The sequence below is a fragment of the Acomys russatus genome, chromosome 17, assembly GCF_903995435.1.
Source record: "Acomys russatus chromosome 17, mAcoRus1.1, whole genome shotgun sequence".
Classification (NCBI taxonomy): domain Eukaryota; kingdom Metazoa; phylum Chordata; class Mammalia; order Rodentia; family Muridae; genus Acomys; species Acomys russatus.
In genome coordinates this window covers 19,773,592-19,794,282 of record NC_067153.1, presented here as the reverse complement: position 1 = coordinate 19,794,282, position 20,691 = coordinate 19,773,592, and the positions used below count along the sequence as shown (strand labels likewise).

Genomic DNA, 20,691 nt, shown 5'->3' with positions numbered 1-20,691 from the left:
TCACCAGCATGCAAGCAGACTGCCTTCCACAGGGTGGGCCTATCTCTGCAGTATGTGTTGCTAGTTGTGATGTTTAGCTTCTGGTTTAAATTTGTAATTTCTCCCTGACACAGACTATAAATCTAGAAGGTCTTGTGTTGGACATAGGTTCAGAAATTCAATTTTCCCATCTTTTTGTCAGAGCTGGTTATAAAAACAAACAAACAGTAAAACAAACCTGTTTGACGTACCCTGACAGGAGGAGGGGTCCTGCTCATAACCTGGAGGGAAACAGTCTGACAAAAGACTCTGTGGAGACAGGTACTGCTGGCCCCTCCTTTAGTCTCTTAGCACTAGACTACACCCTTTTGGGCCAAAGACTTCAGCAAGGCTGTCTGGGCTGCAATTATATGCCACCCAAGGGCAGTGTTTGGAGCTCTTTAACCAGTTGAACACCATCAGGTCCCTAGAGGACGAGGAACAGGAGGGAGCTCCACATCCCTTCCTCTACACCTCACACTCCCACCTCTACATCTGGAGCCTTTGGAACATGGAGAAGCAGGTAACCATGGTTCTGGGAGGTTCAGGAGGTTAAGCAAACTAATAATGCCCTAGGAAAGAGCTGTGAGAGTCCCACTTCACAGTCAGTCAGTCAGAGGCTTCCAGAATGACACCAGAACCCTGAGCATCGTGTGGGGTGTCCAGGAATGAGTTGGATTAGAAGTACATGCTACAGAGTTTCTTGCATTCTTGTTTATGGGGCCTGTGGTGTAAGTGTACAAGAAGAGAAACTCAGAGTTTGATTTTCTCTTATATGACAAACATTTTCTATTTGTTTTTATTTTGTTTACAGTATGCTTTGCCACAGAGAAAAGCTGAAATTCCATCTAGCTAAAGATATTACTGGTAACCCAAAGAGGCCTGGATTCTCTGTTCTTACCTTCTGTTCTTAAACCTTCTATTCTTTCATATTTAAAAACAAAACAACACAACACAACCCTGTAGGGGCTAGAAACATGACTCAGCACTGTTCCTATGGGGCCTGACTTTAGTTCCCAGCACCCATGTCAGGTAGGTCACAAACCTGTAATCCACCTACAAGGTAACCCAATGCCTCTGACACCCACAGATACCCTCACAAAGACACAGGCATATGCATAATTTTTTTTTATTAATTTATTCTTGTTACATCTCAATGTTTATCCCATCCCTTGTATTCTCCCATTCCTCCCCCCCCCCATTTTCCCATTATTCCCCTCCCCTATGACTGTTCCTGAGGGGGATTACGTCCCCCTATATATTCTCATAGCGTATCAAGTCTCTTCTTGGCTACTTGCTGTCCTTCCTCTGAGTGCCACCAGGTCTCCCCCTCCAGGGGACATGGTCAAATGTGAGGCACCAGAGTACGTGAGAAAGTCGTATCACACTCTCCACTCAACTGTGGAGAATATTCTGACCATTGGCTAGATCTGGGAAGGGGTTTAAAGTTTACCTCCTATATTGTCCTTGGCTGGTGCCTTAGTTTGAGCGGGACCCCTGGGCCCAAATCTGCCTATCATATTGTTCTACTTGTAGATTTCTAGGACCCTCTGGATCCTTTTATTTTGCTGTTCTCCCATGCATCTCTCATTTAGAGTCCCAATAGGATGCCTTCCCCTCTGTCCCAGTTTCCTGGTAAGTGAAGGCTTTCGTGGGACATGCCCCTTGGGCTAGTACATATGCATAATTTTTAAATGATAAAAAACTTTTTAAAAATCCACGCTGTTAATCCAAAGTAATGTATCTGTTTACAAAGCAAGAGAGAGGACCTGAAGTATTTATGTTCATTTTTCGAATACTGAGGACTGAACTTGGGGCCCTACATGCTACAGGCAAGCAGTAAGCTATAATTCTGCAGCTCTTGTTATTTAAAGCATGTTCTTAAACACTCTAACCATTTAGTTTATTGTCTTTTTGATACTTAGCAATAAATGTATTTATATAGTATGAGAAATAGTAGTCATCCATATGAAAATACACTACTATTTAAAGGATTTAATTGAATAAATCACCCATTTGGAATCTAACAAAACAGGGCAAAACTTGGAGGCAGAGGTCAGGGTTCATGAGATGGTATCTAAGCCAACACCCAATGATAAGTAGCTGTCTAATAAGCAGGTATGGGCTAAGAACTTTCGAGGCAGGAGGTAATGACACACCATATATGTGTACAAAGTATGCAAGGTAAAGAAGCTTGTATTTGGCTGAATGGGCGTGTCATAGTCTACTCTATAGCTGTGAAGAGACACTACGATCACAGTAATTCTTATAAAAGAAAGCATTTAACGAGGGCTTGCTTCCAGTTTCAGAGGTTTAGCTCATTATCATCATGTTGGGAAATATGGCAGCACACAAACAGACATGGAGAAGTAGTTTAGAGTTTACATCTGGATCCTCAGGCAGCGGGGAGAGAATGACCCTGAGCCAGGCGTAGGTTGTAGATGCCTCATAGCCCACCTCCCTTGGCAACTCACTTCTTCCAACAAGGCCACAACCTCTTTAATCTTCCTAACACTTTCAGATCACCTATCTCTGGGCTTTGGATTCTATGGAGCATAGCACCTTGAACCTAGAACTAGATGTAAAGTGTTAGAAGTACTAGTGTCCCCTCATTTCTGACATCAGATAGGAGCTCAGGTCCTTTTCTGCCACTCCCCATCCCCCCAAATCAAAGTTTATCCCGTGACCCTGACGAAGCTCTATTGGAACTTCACTGTGACCATGTTATTAGAAAGTTAATCGTTGGTTTTTCTCTTCCCTGAACACAGTGTTAACTAATTGGGATGTAATAGTCACTTGAGGAGAAAGTCAGTTTCCTTTCTTTTTGAGCCTTAGTTGCCGCATCTGTATCAAAGCATCACACACAGGTCTGCTGAGATTAAAAGGCAAAGTTCTAGAGGTAGAAAACCATGTTTGTGTGTGTGGGGGGGTGTGCTATATATCTTAAGATGCCTTCCTCCATGCCACTTGTGGTGATTCATTCCTTTAATTTCTCTAGGCCATTTTAAAATTTTGCTTGTTATAGTTCCCACAGATCCTCATAAAGAGTCTGCCACAGACCATGCTGTGAAATCTAGAAGCAGCACCAATACTCTATTTCTACAGCCTTGTCAAATCTCTCATTTAGCAGAGCCCCCAAGAGGAAACCCGAAGAGGCTGGTACCCAGCCTTTAAGCAATACTCCAACCTCCACCCCAGGGCTTCATCACTGAGACCTCCTACCGGCCAGAAGAAACACACACATTCTGGTTTGCTTATGGCGCTGTAGGTAATGACAATGTTTTGAGGTCTGGTCCCAAAGAACAGCTGGTAAGGAGACAACAATTCCACTCCTATTTCATCCTCTACAGTATGACTGCTCAAAAGAGACAAGACTTCCCATCAACGTGTGTGAAAAACCGAGGCACCATACTTTGCTATTTGATCTACTAACTTACATTAAAAACCCACATCAGGATGTACAGGTAGATTAGGTTACTATGTTTGTGATCTTTCGCACATCTCTTAATTATCCTATACTTTAGCTTCTTAATTTATAGATTATGTACAAAAGACTTAGAAATGAACAAAATCTCACTGATTTTTGTCTTGATAAATGAGATGACGTAAGACAGGGTTCTCAAAGCTTTTCCCACTCATGACTGACTCCTTTATATCTGATAAATTTTTATGTGACTCTAGAAATTTAGGTATATATAAGTATATGACAAAAAGTTATTAATAATAAATCCCAAGAAACTTATCAAAAATCATTTGGCCTATGTATAAATTTTAAAGTTGCAAAACGTACACAATAATGGCTGGATGTGCCGTACACTTTTACATGCAGAGTGAAATCACAGCTACCTATTTGATACTGCAGGATATAGAGCACTGATAACGCTTTCTAGAGTTCACTGATAATTTCATTCTGTATTTGTTAATGGTGACACTCTTGTTTCATACAGACATGAATAAAAAATGGCAGAAGTACATTTAGGGTCATATCAGAAATGGTTGGAAATTCTGTCCGAATATTCCATGCAAAAAGTCAATTAAACAATTTTTTAATGAAACTCATATTAGCAACTCAAATAGCAATTTATAAAATCAAACATTCTATCTGTACAGTCCAAAGATACACTAATTTGACATTTACATATTGAGCAATGGAAGTAGGAAAATATCTAGAGTCTTTGTTTTTTGTAACTAAAGCACTAGATTTGTATAAGAGCAGAAAACTGTGTATGTTCAGTGAGACAAAGAGGGGTCTTGAATACGAGCTGGTGCATTTCAGGCAGCTTGTGGTGGTGCTGCATGGCATGACAGCAATGTCCACACATGTTTAGAACTTGGGCTGCAGCAAAGCCATGCAATGAAAAACAGGTGAGCACAGATGGGCACCTCAGACTCCTCACATGCTTGATTCTGAATTAATTTTTGGTTGCTGTGCATTAAAGACCATTTTACGATTGACAAATTTTTTGCAACCTCAACAGTGGGTGTTGGAACTCAATTTAGGTAGCCAGGCATTGGCTAGGACCTGGCTCAAACACACACTCTCCAGATGTGGTACACTGCAGACTGTTTTCATCAGTAAGACATGTGAAAGCACATACTTCCAGAGATGCTTATTTATCTAAATAGCATGTGATCCTTTACCTGGTTCACAATGTCTGTGAATAAGGTAGGATTTCAGGAAGTCCCAGGGAGAGCACCACATGGAAAAGTCAAGCCCAAACCAGACTCTGGTGCTCAGCATCTTTGCTACAGTTACGAGCAGCTTTCTGGGAAAAGAGAATCACAGTTCATAGAGACAGACTATTCAAAAGTGTTGTCAAAGGGAGGCCAGGTAAAGGAAGGCCTAGAATCTCCAGTATATTTTTTCTAGGAGGATGTGTTCAAAGCTGAAAGGTCCTTAAAGATAATTACACAGGGTCTGGAGAGATGATTTAGAAGTTAAGAGAATTGGCTGCTCTTCCAGAGGACTCAGGTTGAGTTCTCAGCACCCATATGGTAGCCCACAACCATCTGTACCTCTGGTTCCAGGGGGATCTGACATCCTCTTCTAGTCTCCTCTGGTTTCCAGTAGGCATGTGGTGTGTACACACACACACACACACACACACACACACACACACACACACACACACTCAGGCAAAATGCCCATACACATAACATAATAATAATAAATGTAGTTATCATCCATACACTTAAAAATCAGATATGTTAAATTTCTTAAAAACAGAACTGATTTGTATTCTTGTGATGTTTTTCCTTTCCAACCTTAGTATTAAGATCTGAATTCATTTAATCTGTTTATGCCTATTAAAAAGATCATGATTAAACTTAGCATTATATGCTGGAATTAACTGCCAACTCTATTTACAACTGACTTTACACTGTCTCTGAACATTTGAACACAGTATTTAGAAAAGCATCTAAAATAAAGTTGTTCACTTTCTATCCACAGACAAATCTAGTGTTCTACCTTTAAAACCTAAGATTTCTTTGTGAGATCTAGGAACTATTTTTTAAAATAAATTATATGACAAAATGAAAATTTGGAGAACACTACATACTGATTTTGTCTTTAAAAAGCACTAGATTTTATTCCTAAAACTACGTACTGGTAATTCTAACAGAATGGAAACAGAAGGAAAATAAAATAGGAAGGCAATGAGAAATCAAGTGTTTTCTCTCCTGCACTGAAAAGGCAGAGATGGCGTCCACAAGCCTACCCTGCCTGTGCTTCAGAAGGAAGACTGCTCATCCTGGTCATCACAGTACGCACCACTTTTCCCATTAAAATTAAAGGAGTTAAAGTCCTACCTTGTAGACTAACAATGTTACATCTTTCCAGGGGGGACTGTATGTTGTGAGAAAGCTAACCTTTATTCCAAGTATGTTGCCAAACATTTCTAAAAAAAAAGAAAAAAAAAACCAAACCAACCAAAGAAACAAAACACCAAGCAATACTAAATAATAAAACACACATCTCAGTGGTTAGGGGTATGCCTCAGTTGGTAGGTAACTGCCTAGCACACCCAAAGTCATGGGTTAGACCCCCAGTACTGAATCTGGCAGGAGTGGGTGAGCACTTGGAAGTGGTGGCAGAAGGATCACAAGTTGAAGGTTATCCTGGGATACATGAGTCCCTGTCTAAAAGAGAGGGGGGAGGGGGGAGGGGGAAGGGAGGCAGAGAGAGAGAGAGAGAGAGAGAGAGAGAGAGAGAGAGAGAGAGAGAGAGAGAGAGAGGGGGAGGGAGAATATATTTCACATTTCGGTTTGAGATCTAATAATATAAACATCCTGGGTCTTCACTCCACAAGTACACCAAGGCCTCATCAGAGCCTGTTAATAAACAGATTACTGCACCTAATACAGCTGGCAGAACAATCAATCCACTCTACCTGCTGACTGACTCTTCCATTTTATAACACGCAGTATGTATCACTAAGCTCCTTTTTCTGAAGAGTCACACCTAACTTATACATGCAGGGGCATAAGCACAGGGGCAGCAAGGCTACCAGCACTGACCCTGTCAGCTGGGGTGGTCGCCCACATGGCTGTCAGATCATGCTTCTGGGGTTAGTTGAGTGGGTAGCTCCTCCTCCAAGCCAAACAGTTAGAACAGGGCAGGTGAAAACTAGCACTCTGATGAACTAGCCTTTGAAATCACAGGGCATCATGATACCACTTCATTCAAAGGAAGGGTGTTCCTATGTCTCCATCACACTAAAGAAGGGGGAATTATGATCTATCTCTGAAAAGAAAAACAGTCAAAGAATTGTAACATATTTTAAACCCTTTCTAGCACCTAGGAAACTGTCAGTTATTTTAAACGAATCACCAAAAATAAAGGGGGAGAGAGAGAGAAAAAGGGAAGGGGGCTGCAAGGACAAAATGACAGGATGCCACACAGGATAATAAACTAAGGCTTTAAAACATGGAAGCAGTACAGGAAAAATGGAATGACTTGGGTAGCTTTCTCTTGATCTAAGGTTTTAAGTTTTGCATGGGTTTTTAGGTTTCCTCATATACTTCAGGGATAAAAGAGACAGATTGCTAAAGTAATTTCCAAAATAGAGAGTTTCCGTGAATATGCTCTGTTTTTCAAAAAATACTTATTATTCTAACACTGTTCAGTAACCAATACTGACAGAGGCTTATGTATAAAAATAATACATGTTATAAGCACAGCCCTTCAGAATTGTTGACTACTTTTCAAATCATTTTGGGAAGGTGAGTGGTTGGTAATCTCCAATCAGAAATACAAAATGCTTCTTAGATCTTAGGGAACCATCACCGAGTGGGATTTCTGTCACTTAAGCACTGTGAGAAAGCGAGAAAATCATGAAAATACATTAGGAATGAGGCGCCAAGGTCCAACCTCTTGGGGCTTTTCAGGATGAGGCAAAAAGCATTTGGATAGGAGCCGTGTGGGCTGAGCTGTTTTGAGTGTATCATGGGAAGATACACACCACTGTTTTTCTCATCGAACTATTTCTAAATAATTGACTGTCACCATACTCCCCATATACTCTAATAAAAAGCTTATGAGTAGAAAAACACCACTGGGTGGCAGCAGCCAGCGAGGAGCCCCAAACAATTTAAGTTCATCTCTATACTTCCAACCACAAGTACAATTTCTATGTAATCTCCACTATAGAACCACAAAGTCAACCCACAGGTCACACTGCCCACAATTTACATTTGAGTGGCTCACTCACTAATATTCACGATAAGCTACTTTCAGGCAGCTTTTCGATGAGGGACCCATCCAGCCAACATGCGGTGGGCAATTCACTACACACTTACCTAAGCCCTGCCACACAGCAGGAAAAAGATGATGAAACCGCATGTGTAAAGAACAAGGCTGGGGCTGCTAGGCTCTCATCTTCCTCCTAGGTATGGTACTCTGGGTAAGGGCTTTGGCACGCTAAGCCCCAGTTTCCATCACCTGAGACATGGCATGCTGGCATTTACCTCATAGGCTTGTTTGGCTTAATCTAGAGTACAGCATCAATGCCTCAGGGATACCGTGTGCTCTGAGAAGCATTACCTTCGCACCCTGTGACAGATCCCTATATCTCTTTTTGTGTCCTGTAAGGTTTCTCTTTGCAGCACTTCCCAGTTCCCTATTATAATACGTTCCAGATTGATGTAAACTGCCACTCACCATAAAATTAACAAGGGCAGAATCTCTCTGATTTGCCCTGTGTACCTGACACTCAGAGCTGATAAACATCTCAAAAAATGGGACACAACACAAAGGTGAAAGATGTCCTTACAGGGGAACAGGCAGACACGACAGTCGCCCTCCCCCACCCAGGCTGCTCCAGTGGCGTCTTTATATGCATGTTCATGCTGTGTCACTTTAACTGCCTTGTTCCCATGTACGATTTGCTAAGCATCTGCCTCTATTTTGCCCATATGACACCTTATGTATCAAACACTATCTTTGGTTTTTTGTTTTTTTGGTTTTTTTTTTAGTATTTTTATTTAATTTTAATTTGTGTACGTTGGTGTGAGGGTGTCAGATCTTGGGAGTTACAGCTGAGAGCTGCCATGTGGGTGCTGGGAATTGAACCCAGGTCCTTTGGAAGAGCAGGCAGTGCACTTAACCACTGAGCCATCTCTCCAGCCCACATTTTTACAGTGAGAAAATCTAAGACCCAGCAGAGTCAAATATTGTACTTGAGCTTGGCAAGTATGCCAAAGAAAGCCACACTATCGTTCCATTTTTGAAAGCAGTGCATAGTGTAACAACATACACATGCTATGCATTATGAATCCTATTCATTTTATGTTTTTCCTAATCCCAATAAAGGCTCTTGAGTATCTTCTTATATATATATATTTCAACTATATTTTATTTTTACCTCACAGCATGAAAATTAAGATAGCATTTGAGTAGGCATTAGAGTAAGCTTAACCACATGACCATTGCTCATGTGAAAAACAAACAAAGCAGAGTCAGCCACTTAAGAGCACCCCTATGGCTTTTCTGGTTGTTTTCTCTCACCTCTCTCAAAGGGCTACTACAAAAGGCCCACCACACTTCAGGGGTTTATCAGAACGAAATGAAAGACCAACACTGTAAATTAGGTTTCTCATTTAGGTGAAAACTTAAAACAACAAGTCAGTCACTCCAGGCTGAGAGACAACTGTGACTGGCTGATCTTGGGTGTCATATCTGGAAATCAGCTAAATCATAGGCAGCTGGGATACCTGTACGGATTTTCTTGATTGGACCACGTGAGGTGCGAAGAACCACTTTAAGTCTGGCCACACCTGCTGGTGGCATCCCATATACGAGAACATGGAAGTAGAAGTTTCTGCTTTTTGTTTGCTTGCCCTCATTCTCATGGCAAGGTCACCTGTTCTGCTCCTGAGTGATTCCTTCACAGGTCCCTGAACCTACTTCTTCTGTATTCCAATATAAACTGAAGACTAGCAGAGCCATCAAGTCTCATGAACTGAACAGCTACAGGATTACTGGCACTTCTGTCAAGAGACAGCCATTGTTGAGCTAACCAGACCACAACCTATAAGCCACGCTAATAAATCCCCTTTAATGTTTTGTTTCTTTAAGACCCCTGACTTATAAAACAGCTGCTACTTATCTGTATTAAATATCTCATCATTTTCTAGGATACAGAGAAACTAGGTGATGACAATACTATATGACGTTCTGAGGTATGGGGAGGAGGCTCAAAAGACCAAGTTTCCCCTCAGACTACTGACTCTGAGCTCTGATGGTGGGTGAGGTGGCCAGCAAGGTTCTGGGGTCAGGCTTTGCTTTGCTCACACTCCTTCTAAGTATAAAATTAAGAAGAAAACGGAATTTACTGAATTCCCACAATACAATACAGAGATTAGGTACACCAGGTCCCCTCAACAACTCTTTAATAACACTACCACATTTGCAGATGACAAAAAGAGGCTTGAGAAAATCAAGTAGCCAGTTTAAAGTGGTTTTGTTCACCTCAAAGCACACACTCTTTCCCTCACAGTCAGCCATCTTGCCCTTCCTGGTTTCCTGTGAGATTATAGACAACTGATGTGTTAAAGAAGTGGCATCCTATTAGTGACTGGGCTGCAAAAATGGTACCAATGTGACTCAGAGACCTTGACACATTCTTCCCAATGCTTTCCTGGGGAGGCAGAGCCTGCCACTTCTTGTGAGTACCCACTATTTCAATTAATTTGGATTAATATCTTATAATTAATAACAACATATTTATAGCATATAAATATTATTCATGTATATAAGATTATATAATTATATAATATTAATGTGTTAACATTAATAATTATTATAAAACAAAGTTGCTGTTACTGGACCAATGGTAAAACATTTAGTCACCTAAAGTCTCTGACATCATTGGAAGTCTGTGAAGGTATGAATTTAACTTTCCCCTCCTAGCTCCCCTGCAGGGTCCATGGTAGGTACTGGCTTTCAATGTGTATAGGGAGGCTGGCCCATGTTTAACTGAAGTCACCGATCACAGGCTGACCAACCACACAAAGTGATCGTAAGGACCTCCTGTCATCTGTGACAGCCACCAGCCTCCATCCCACTGAGTTCTTAAAAGGACATAACATCGATGTATATCATAGAAACAATGACAGGCTTTGGCTGAGAGTACAGACAGAAGGGGAAAAAGGAGCAAAGTTCAATTCTTTGGCCTACTTACCCTTTTCATCTGTTCAGGCCTTTTGTAAATATCCAACACGTGACAGAGACAACTCTGGACATTATGAGTTAGGGGAGGATTTGCTAAGTCCTTACCTTGACCAGAGTTATATATTGCTTTTACAGATTTCTTCACTTTCTGTAGAGCTGTTCTATCTTGGTCTAGAGCCTAAAAGGGAAAGAAAGAGGAGAGGATGTTGGAAATTTTGGTACATTAAAAAATAACTCACTCTCAGCTTTACATCTGTAGAGCACCAGATCGCCAGCCACTTACAAGCAACCAGCTGTGCCTGCTTTACCTACATGGATTTTCTGGACAAACACTGGGCCACTACACAAGGCTCAGTGTTGTACAAAATGGTTAGTCTAGTAGCCTGTCAGTAACCATGCAATGACAATGTAAGGAATCTTAAAAACTGCTCCCTTCCCTCACAAGTATATAGTCTGTTAAGGGAGAAGAGCAGGCTTGAGACACAGTGACACTATCCCCAAAACTTATCATCTGGTGTAAATATGCCTAGAGAAAAAAAAATACTATAAGTAGGAATGATCTTTCACGGTGCCTTCAAAGTTGGTCATTTCTTTAATTGAAAAAAAAAAAAAAATCCCTGTCTATTAAAAGCAAAGACGAGGCTGGTGATTCAAATCAAGCCCACGCTGCCCTGGATTCCCACATGCTGAAATAAGAGGTATGCACCACAACACCCAGTCACCGCTGAGGGTCACTAAACCAATGACAGCCTGAGCGCCGGGCGTGGTGGCGCACGCCTTTAATCCCAGCACTCGGGAGGCAGAGGCAGGTGGATTGCTGTTAGTTTGAGGCCAGCCTAGTGTACAAAGTGAGTCCAGGACAGCTAAGGCTACAGAGAGAAACCCTGTCTCGAAAAAACAAACAAGCAAACAAACAAAAAACCAAAAACAAACAACCAACCAAAAAAAACCAAGACAGCCTGAAAACCACCGTGGACCTGCCTCCCACATGCACCTCAGCCATCATGTATGGCACATGCACCACGCCACAGAGGTCAGGGCATGTTTTACTTGATGGTTTCAGGGTAGAGGTAAAACTGAAGCACTGTAGAAGTCTACCATGCACACTTTTGAAAACAGGGAAAAGACAGGCCACATTTAATAAGCAGTAGAGTTCACATGGGCTATTCCACTTCAGCCTCAGAAGTAAGTCCTGACATGAGTACGATTATGACCATTTTATAAAAGAGAAAACCAAAGTGTCTAGGGTGACACAGCTGGAATCTCAACAAATCTTGTCAACAGAACCTGACCCCCAATTCTGCCCAGTTCTGCATTTTAATCTGTAACATGATGGAATGTAAAAGTGCAAGTCATCACAGGGGGTACAAGAGAGAAACCCGAGTAAGCCATTTTGGATGCTGAGTGTCATGGTTAATACTGATTGCCAGCATGGTGGGATTTAGGGACCTAGAGACACCTCTGTGCATGTGTGCCAGGGTTTCTAGGGAGACTTAAGAGAGGGAAGAGCAACCTTGAGAGTGGGCAGCAGCACCCCACGGGCTGCATAAACCACAGAAGCAGCAGGCGCTCAGCTCTCCTCATGCTCACTTCCTGAGTGCAGATGCACTGTGCCCAGCTGTGGGATGTTCTTACTGCCACAGTGGACTACAGTCCCTCAAATGCTGCAAGCCAAACTCGACCCTCCCCTTCCTTCGGTTGCTTTTGTCAAATATTTTGTCACAGCCAAGAGAAAAGTCACCAGTACATGCTAGTGTGAGAAAAAGAAGAGATGTCAAATCCAAAGTTACTGAAGACTACACAGGAGTGTGGCCTCTGATGAACTGTGTGGAAGACACACCAATTATCATTGCTCACTTTTATATACATATCACTGACTCCCCTCCCCCCAAAAAGGAGCCCTGGGCGTGATAGAAAAAATTGTCTAGTGTCCCACATTAAGAGGAGAAATAGCCTATGCATTTTTTCAAGCATGCTCCCCATCTGCTGTGGAAATGTCTATTTTCATGGACTTCACCATCATTTCAAGAAAGGAGACAAGATGTACTCTCAGTTCAGTCAGCAGGTCAGCTCCAGGGGGCTACTCAGAGAGAATTAGTTCATGGACTGCAGTGCCTTGTGTGTTACCAACACCAATGGGCAAAATACATGGAAAATTGCAAAACACTGTATGAGACACCGTGTAGTTTCTTGGGAGGAGAGGGTGTACTGAAGGGGGAGGCGATGTCTCAGAATTCACATTAGAGGCTTTCCCAGCTCATCTAAGCATGCAAAGAACTCATTCATAGAGTGCAAACCCCTGTACTTTTAAATATTTTTAAGAGCATTTCATCTGGCAGGTACACCCACAGCTAAATCTGAATGATGCTTTTTATTAAATCTTTTGTATTTGGCCAGTGGCCAGAAGCAGGCAAATAAAATGTTATTTTTATGAGTCCCACTCTGTTAGAGAACTAGAGGATGCCGTCCTTCAGTCAAACCTGGCTCTCTACAGAAATAACACCTCTAGATGTGCTAAAAGGTTTCATTCCCTCAAGTGCCAAACAACTGCAGTGACTGCCTGTGAAATGTCGTATGTAAAGTCAGATGAGGGCTAAAAGAAAATTGTCGTGCACAGCCTGCACTCCACAACCGCACAAACAGTGTGACAAGATATGCACCCGCATTTCTTAGCGTGCATCTGAAGCTGACCGTGTTAGAAGGGGCGAGATGGGAGGGGCAGGCCAGAAAGCAGCACTCACGGCTTAGGCTTCGGTGCCCGCTCCAGCTCCGGCTTCCTTTGCTCATGCAAAGGTGTGGAAATGGGGCAAACAAACCCATCCCTCTCCAAGCCGCTTTTGGTCATAGTGGTTTGTCAACTGAGACACCTTCTCTTGGAGGTCTGAGACGGACTCAAAATGACCTTTGGAGCACCCGAATCATGCCAGAGGTAGATCTGTGCCTTCCGCTGAGAGAATAAACCCAACTAGCCACCAGTTAAAGGAAAACCCAACAAGTCTGAAAATTCTTATCATTTCTAACAACTAGAAATCATTTTTATAAATTCAGTCAACCAATACACATTAGTAAGTGGAGACTATGGGTTAGGACACAGACCCCAAAATGAGTATGTAAAATGAGTTTATGTAAAGCATACTTTGGAGTAGCAAATTCAGGTCCAGGGGACCAGGAGAAACGGAGAGTAAGAAAGAGAAACAGAGAACTAACACTCCAGTGTCTGCTGTGGGCTAGGTATTCCCTCGTGTCACCTTCACACGTCTTGTTCATGGACAACTACTCTTTCTCTGTTCCTGCACTAAGCAGGAAGGGCGATGCAGAAACAGGCACAAAAGACAAGCCAAGGTGGAAGGCGAGCAGACACAGGAACTAAGTATGCACAGTTTTCACTGCATTAGCTGAGGTGAACCCTGAGGGCTGTGACTCAGCTTGTGTGCCAGCAACACACCCAGCAGGTAGGGAAGGTTCAGTCTGGAAGCAGCAGCCCAAGACCTGACTACAGAGGAGGAGACACACGGCAAGAGCAGCTTCTGTGAGAAGAGGCAAAGATGTTATCGTTTGTTAGTTTCAAGATTAGTAGGAGTCGAATGAGGCCGCTAAAAAGGGGGAAATTATCAACCTAAAATAAAAGCTTATTTGCATAATGCACCCTCAAAATGGAAAGTTGATGCATCATACACAAATAAAGGCTTTAAGCTGTTTATCTCACTGTTGGCAACTATTAAAAGATATTTGAAGATTCAGATTCTCCAGATTTTTAATGTTCTCTGTTTTGCCTACAGCAATGGTTGCTCAGTGTGATGCAGTGTGGCCCACGGACAGCTTTGTAGGTGGTATACTGCTAGGCTCTGGGCCCCAACGTGACCACTTACTTCATAGCTCAGAACCGTGCCAAAGTTTCAATGAATCATTTTGAGTGACATTATGAGCAATTCCAAAGAACTATCCTATTCCAGCAAATAACCACTATGCTAAGAAGAACTTTCTACACTAAAGCAAGGTGCAACACAGAACCAAATTTGACATATGCTTTCCGGTGTAGGCATCTCTTATCCTACTAGGCATGTACTCTGAGGGGAAGGACAACACTGACCCTGAGTAAGGCCAGATATTCTGCAGATAATATATCATGCTTCTACATGGAAAGCATTTAAACTACAAGTCCACAGAACCTAGCTGGCACTCTATGACATTAATGTTTTTCTCCCATGTACTGGCTTAGAACCCTAGTTTTTATTCCAACCACCTGCAAGAAATGCCCTAAGATAAATAAAGCAATGTGGTGGTGGTGGTGTGGGAGGAAGGTAGCATACGTAGAACTATTTCCTGAGGGCTCATTATGGCCACAATAGACGCAAGCCTCATATTACCTTTCAATGCTAAGTCACTCCTATGATGGATCAATAGTGAGATGATTTTATTTTCCCTGGTGAAAGCCAAGGAACATACTACCTTCAACGACTGAGGTTGCAAAGGAAGCCTTATACAACTCCCACATGAAAAAGACCAACGTAACTGCATGGAGGGAAGAGCCTGCCTCTCTCCCTCCCTGTCTTCCACTTCTACAGATGGGAACATAATCCATCTCCATTGAGGGCAAGAACTGTTGGAGCAGCAGGGGTCAGCCTGGGCCAGTGGTCAGTAGCTAATGCTCTTTTCAACAAGCAACACTCCCTTTTGTATAGACTGTAGACTCCACCAATTTGAAGAGAGAAAATAGGACAAGAGATCCTCTTCAATGCCTTTGAGATTAACCTGGTCACCGGGTTTAGCCAGTTCATGAATTTTATAGGGACTCTAATCCTATCTTAGAGGAAAAGGCCACGAATGAACTCTCAGGGAAGCTTCCGCTCTGCACTGATGACCTACCTTGTGGTGACCTAGCGTGTCATCACCAGCAGCAGTGCCCACAGTTGAGGAGCTGTCAGTGTTCTGGCAATCACCTAGCACCTGTTGATGGAGCTAGTCTTTAAAGCAGCAGAGCTTAGTAATGGAGCTGAGTACTACTGTGAAAAGAAATGTGATGCTGTGGCTGTGAGCACAGGAAGCCCTGGGTACTTCCTGTCTGGCTTGGTAACTGTAGTAAGCTTAAGTCCCCAGATACTAAATGGTGTTGTCCATGTTTGTCTTCACACATCAGTGAGGTTGCTTTTTCCCGTCCCCAAGGGCCTCAAATTCTTAGCTCAATTTGCCTTCTGTGCCAGCTGGTTTTATGCCAACTTGGCACAAGCTACAGTCATCAGAAAGGAAGGAGCCTCAGTTGAGGAAATGCCTCCATGAGATCTGGCTGTAAGGCATCTTCTCAATTAGTGATCAATTGTGGAGGGCCCAGCTCATGGTGGGTGATACCATCCCTGGGTTGGTGTTCATGTCTTATAAGAAAGCAGGCTGAGCAAGCCATGAGGAGCAAGCCAGTAAGCAGCACCCCTCCATGGCCTCTGCATCAGCTCCTGCCTCCAGGGTCCTGCCCTGCTTGGGTTCCTGCCCTGCTCGAGTTTCTGCCCTGACTTCCTCCAGTGATGGACTATGATGTCAAAGTGTAAGCCAATCCTTTCCTCTCCAGCTTGCTTTTGGTTATGGTATTTCATTGCAGTAATAGAAAATCCTAAAATACCCTTTCATTTCCAGACTGATCATAAAAATACCAGTATGTATTACATACATTACCTTATTCAACCTTCACAGTAATGTATAAGAGGGTTTACACCACCTCTGCTTTACAGACTTGAAGAAAACTAAAGCTCAGATAACAGCAGATCATTCAGCTTGTGAAAGACAAAGGCAGGTTTCTAAGCCAGTCATCTTTGAAACTAATGTGTAAGCCCAGCAATTACACTGTCTGTGAATCTTCTGACTTGCAGAAAAGTTAATCAATAAGGGGACTAATGGGAGGTAGAGGGGCAGGGGAGGGTAATGGCATGGGGAGTATGACAAAAGCACATTACATACAAGCATGGAAATGTCATAGTGAGACCACTATTTGGTAATAAGAAATGGGGGGGGGGAGGGAAGCAACAAGGGTTCAGTCATCAGGGCAGTAGCAAGATAGCTCCAGAAACCTTTCCTCTTCCTTCTAGGTAGCCCTAGGGTTACACTATCCAATTATGTCAGACTTGAGATGCCTATGAACCATGTCCAGTATGTGAAGTTCATTGCTGAATATTCTGCCTGGCTTATGGGTGTTAGTCAAAACTACAGTGGGCTTGCCTTTTGACTTCAGAATTCAGCCTTCTTTGGACTTCACTAACATAACATATCTTTGACGCTGGCCACCGCATTCTTTAGAACTAATGCTGTCAGGTGTACAGAGTACTTGCTCCCAGAAAATAGGTTCGCTAATACAAACCAACCACAAGAGCATCAGAGATGCACAGGCTCCTGAAAAGCAACTGATGCTTTAAAATATTGCTGACTTGCTCAAAGACATCATTGAATGGCAGAAAAAAAAAATTGAATAGAATTAGTGTGTTCACCCTTGGAACCAGCAAAGTCAGAGATTGTTTATAAAAGAGAGAGACCATCTCTACATTGGCATTTCCCATCTAGTTCAGGCCCACAGACAGGCCACTCAAGATTAGCCTGTACAGAGGAATGTAAGGGCAGTTGGTGACACCTAAAATAGGGATCCTTCACTTGTGAAGATCTGCTCCCCCAGATGTCGAGACGATGTTAGAAGTCCAAGTGCCTAGTAAAGACAAGATGTGGTGAGGCAGAAAGCAAGTGTGTGCCAACATTCTACGGAGAGGTATGCTTGTGGTTAAGCATCAGGAAGCTAGGTGGTGGTGGTATGGGCTTATCATCTCAGAACTTAGGAGGTATGAGGAGGACTGACAGGTCAGAGTGCTTAGTGGATGCCACCCGAATGCCCTCTTCCTGAGTTCTCGGTAACAAACAGGACAGAAAACACTGCCACAATTATCTCAATAGCACTGCCCAAGCCGATTCTTCTGGTTCTTGCCTTATTATTGTCTTCCTCCAGCGAGGTCCTGTAACAGCCTGAGGGTTCCCATACTAACCCCATCTACCACTGCACCAAGGCACAATGTTCCCAAAACGTAAATCTATCATGTCACTCTCTGGCTTTACAAATCTAGAATACTAAAGGAGAAACTGTCTATAGCTATCATTATGTTGTGATTAGAATTTTTTCTTTTAAAATAATTTTTGTATCCATGATCACAAGGTTGATTATCTAAAAACTTCAAGTCTTCTAACAGTATCTTCTAATTCATGCCATGCCTATTTCGCCCTCAGAATTTCAAAAGACCCAATGACATGTTTAACTTCAATAGAAAATAGGGGAGAAATAGCACATACTCAGGGTAATTTCCTGTAGCCTGGCAAATTGTACATTTAAAAAAATTAGTAGAATATTGTGTTTCAAGAGCTCCTGTCTGGGGCCGAGAAGAAAACTGTAATCACAGCAATTACCTTGTGAACCTCTAATTTCTGTTGTAGCTGCAAAGTTTGGAGTAGCACACCCACCCACGGGTGCCATGGCTCTTTCATCTAGAAGCAATTTCTGTTCCATTCTTGGGAAAATAATAATTATAGGTACAGCAAGGTATTTAAAGAAAAAAAAAAAGTCATGAAAACACCATTTCCATGCTGTAAGACAGTGAGAGTCCCTGAAGGAAGTAAAACTGTGACCAGAACTAAGTCTGTATGTGTTAGGAACTAACCCAAGAGACCAAAAGTTTATGTTGGAAAACAGACAATAAATTACTGAGCTGGTGATCCTTTTTAGCTCCTCCAAGCTCTAGGATCCCACAGTACTCTAGTAAATATACTGTTTTGGTCTTAACCCAATGCCTGAAAACATGCTGTGATGGTACCCACTCACTGAGGCTCAGTCAAGATGGTGAGTAAGGACTGGGCAGTGGTTTAGTGAGTGGTATCTGGAGCAAAATTGGTTGAGGTCAAATTCTACTTCCTACCTTACATTACTGGGTCTAGCTAGGTAAGCCAGCTGTACCTCAGTTTCCCTATCTGCAAAATAGGAGTTTTTATAGGAGCCAATCTTAAGTGGATTAAGTGAAAAAAAATCCAAGTAAATAAAGTGCCTTTAATGGAACTTGGAACAGAACAAGTTCTCAGCAAATGTTAGCTAGATTTGATGGGAAAGCATTTTGATTTATTCCCTCCAAGGTTCCTGAGGGGTGAATAGTTAGTTAGCAAGAATATTTTTATGTAGCTAGCAGAGCTACCATAATCAAAACCCTCCCCTCAGACTCACATTTCCTTGAGACTGCTCATCTCCCTAGAATATATATGATATAGTCCACTACAAGGTGAGAAGAATGAAGGTGACAACTTCAGCTGAAATCTTTATGCTATATAGGACCACACAGAGATATACTTATGTGTATGCCCATATAAGAAGATTGGAATCATGTTCAAAACAGGTTTGAAGACACAGTATAGTGGTTTGAAGACCACTATAAAACAAGTAGCTTCTGAATATTATTCATGCTCACAGCATGGTGGCACAGGCAGAGAAAGGGTTCCCAAGAACTATGCTCAGGAGTGCCTGCTGTATGTACATTGTACATATAGAAAGAAGACACCCCCTGTCCACCATTTCAAAGGCATTACAGGGCTGGAGATAGAACTCAGTAGTAGAGTGCTTGCCTATATGCACAAGCACTTAAATTCAATTCTCATCTCTGGGGAAGAAAATAAAATAAAAGGCATTATCAAGACATTAGTGGGATTTTAAGCACTTGCAACCCATCTAATAATTCAGAATACCGGGTAACATAAAATGGTGTTAATATTATTTAAAAAATAAAAAGTCCTTTGCATTTTCTTACCACTTGCAGTAAACTGTTGGTTTTCCCCAACTTGCTGAAATACTACCGTCTTTCCTTTCTGAGAAACTCTCAGCCTAGGGAGATGAAGTTAGCTTTTCTAATCCCAAGCAGGCAACAAGGATCCTGTAATCATTTCTTAACTAAAACTGATTTTAAAAAGTAACTGTTCATAGGTATCCCTTAATTTTAAGACTATTATGCTGCTAAAGCAAATAAACAGTTATTTGGGGTTTTCTGAATAGCTGTTATTCAATGGTAGAGAGCATGCCTGGCGTGCTTGGAGCCCTGGTATGGACTCCCAGCACTGTACACACCAAACAACAATATTTCTCCTGTTTCCTGTTGCAAAGCACTTATATGCCTGTTTTAGTAGTAAAAAGAAAAACATTACGCATGCTTGTTCTTTTTTAAACAGAACACACTGCAGATTAAAGTTCTTTAAAAATATTTTAAAATTACATGTATTTGATCATTCTTTGCATGTGTGTTGTGTTACATGTGTGGAGGTCACAGAACAATTTGAGACAGTTGGCTTTTTCCCTCTACCTTGAGGGTCCCGGGGACTAAACTCAAGTCCTTGGGCTTGGCAGCAAGCTCTTCACCTCCCAACTCATCTTGCTGGCTCAAACGTAAGTATCAATTAAACATTAGCCATGGCCCCACAGCTCTAAAATACTCTTTTCCTTCATTGCTGACCTATCTTGGTATGTATGCACTAAAGTCTTACATGCAACCTGCACTCAGCTTTTTCCACTTGCTAGTAGGTTGCAAATCACTACGTTTTTCTGCCTGGGTGTTACCAACTGAGTGGGTGTGGAGGGCCTTTCATCACTACGATATGTCTTCTGATTCCTACCCATTCCTGTTGAAAGCTAGTGTAATCTCCCATGTTTGCAAAGATTTTTATATTTAAAGTCTGATTTTCAGCACTAAGCAAAAACATGAGCAAAAAGTTGCTTCTACTACTCAAGTCGTGCACTTGTGTTTTACACATGATTACCATCGATGGGCACCAATGGTATTTTTATTGTATTAGTAATTCATGATGCGAACAAAAAGTCTCAAATAAATGTCACAAAGATCTAGCTAACCCTCTTGCAAATTACATTTCAGTGCAATTTAAGACACTAGTTAACTCAAAGCACAGGATTTTTAAAAGGGTTCAAAGGCTAATGTGAAATGCTGGGACCA

The 20,691-nt window shown here is 42.1% G+C and overlaps 1 protein-coding gene across 1 annotated transcript in view; it reads right to left on the bottom strand.

Annotated features, from left to right (window-relative positions):
* Window positions 1–20,691, bottom strand: part of Asap1 (ArfGAP with SH3 domain, ankyrin repeat and PH domain 1) — a 302,667-nt gene that overhangs the window by 109,774 nt on the left and 172,202 nt on the right. Inside the window, 1 exon segment of the mRNA XM_051159597.1 lies at window positions 10,796–10,868. Within this exon segment, the coding sequence (XP_051015554.1) occupies window positions 10,796–10,868 (73 nt within the window).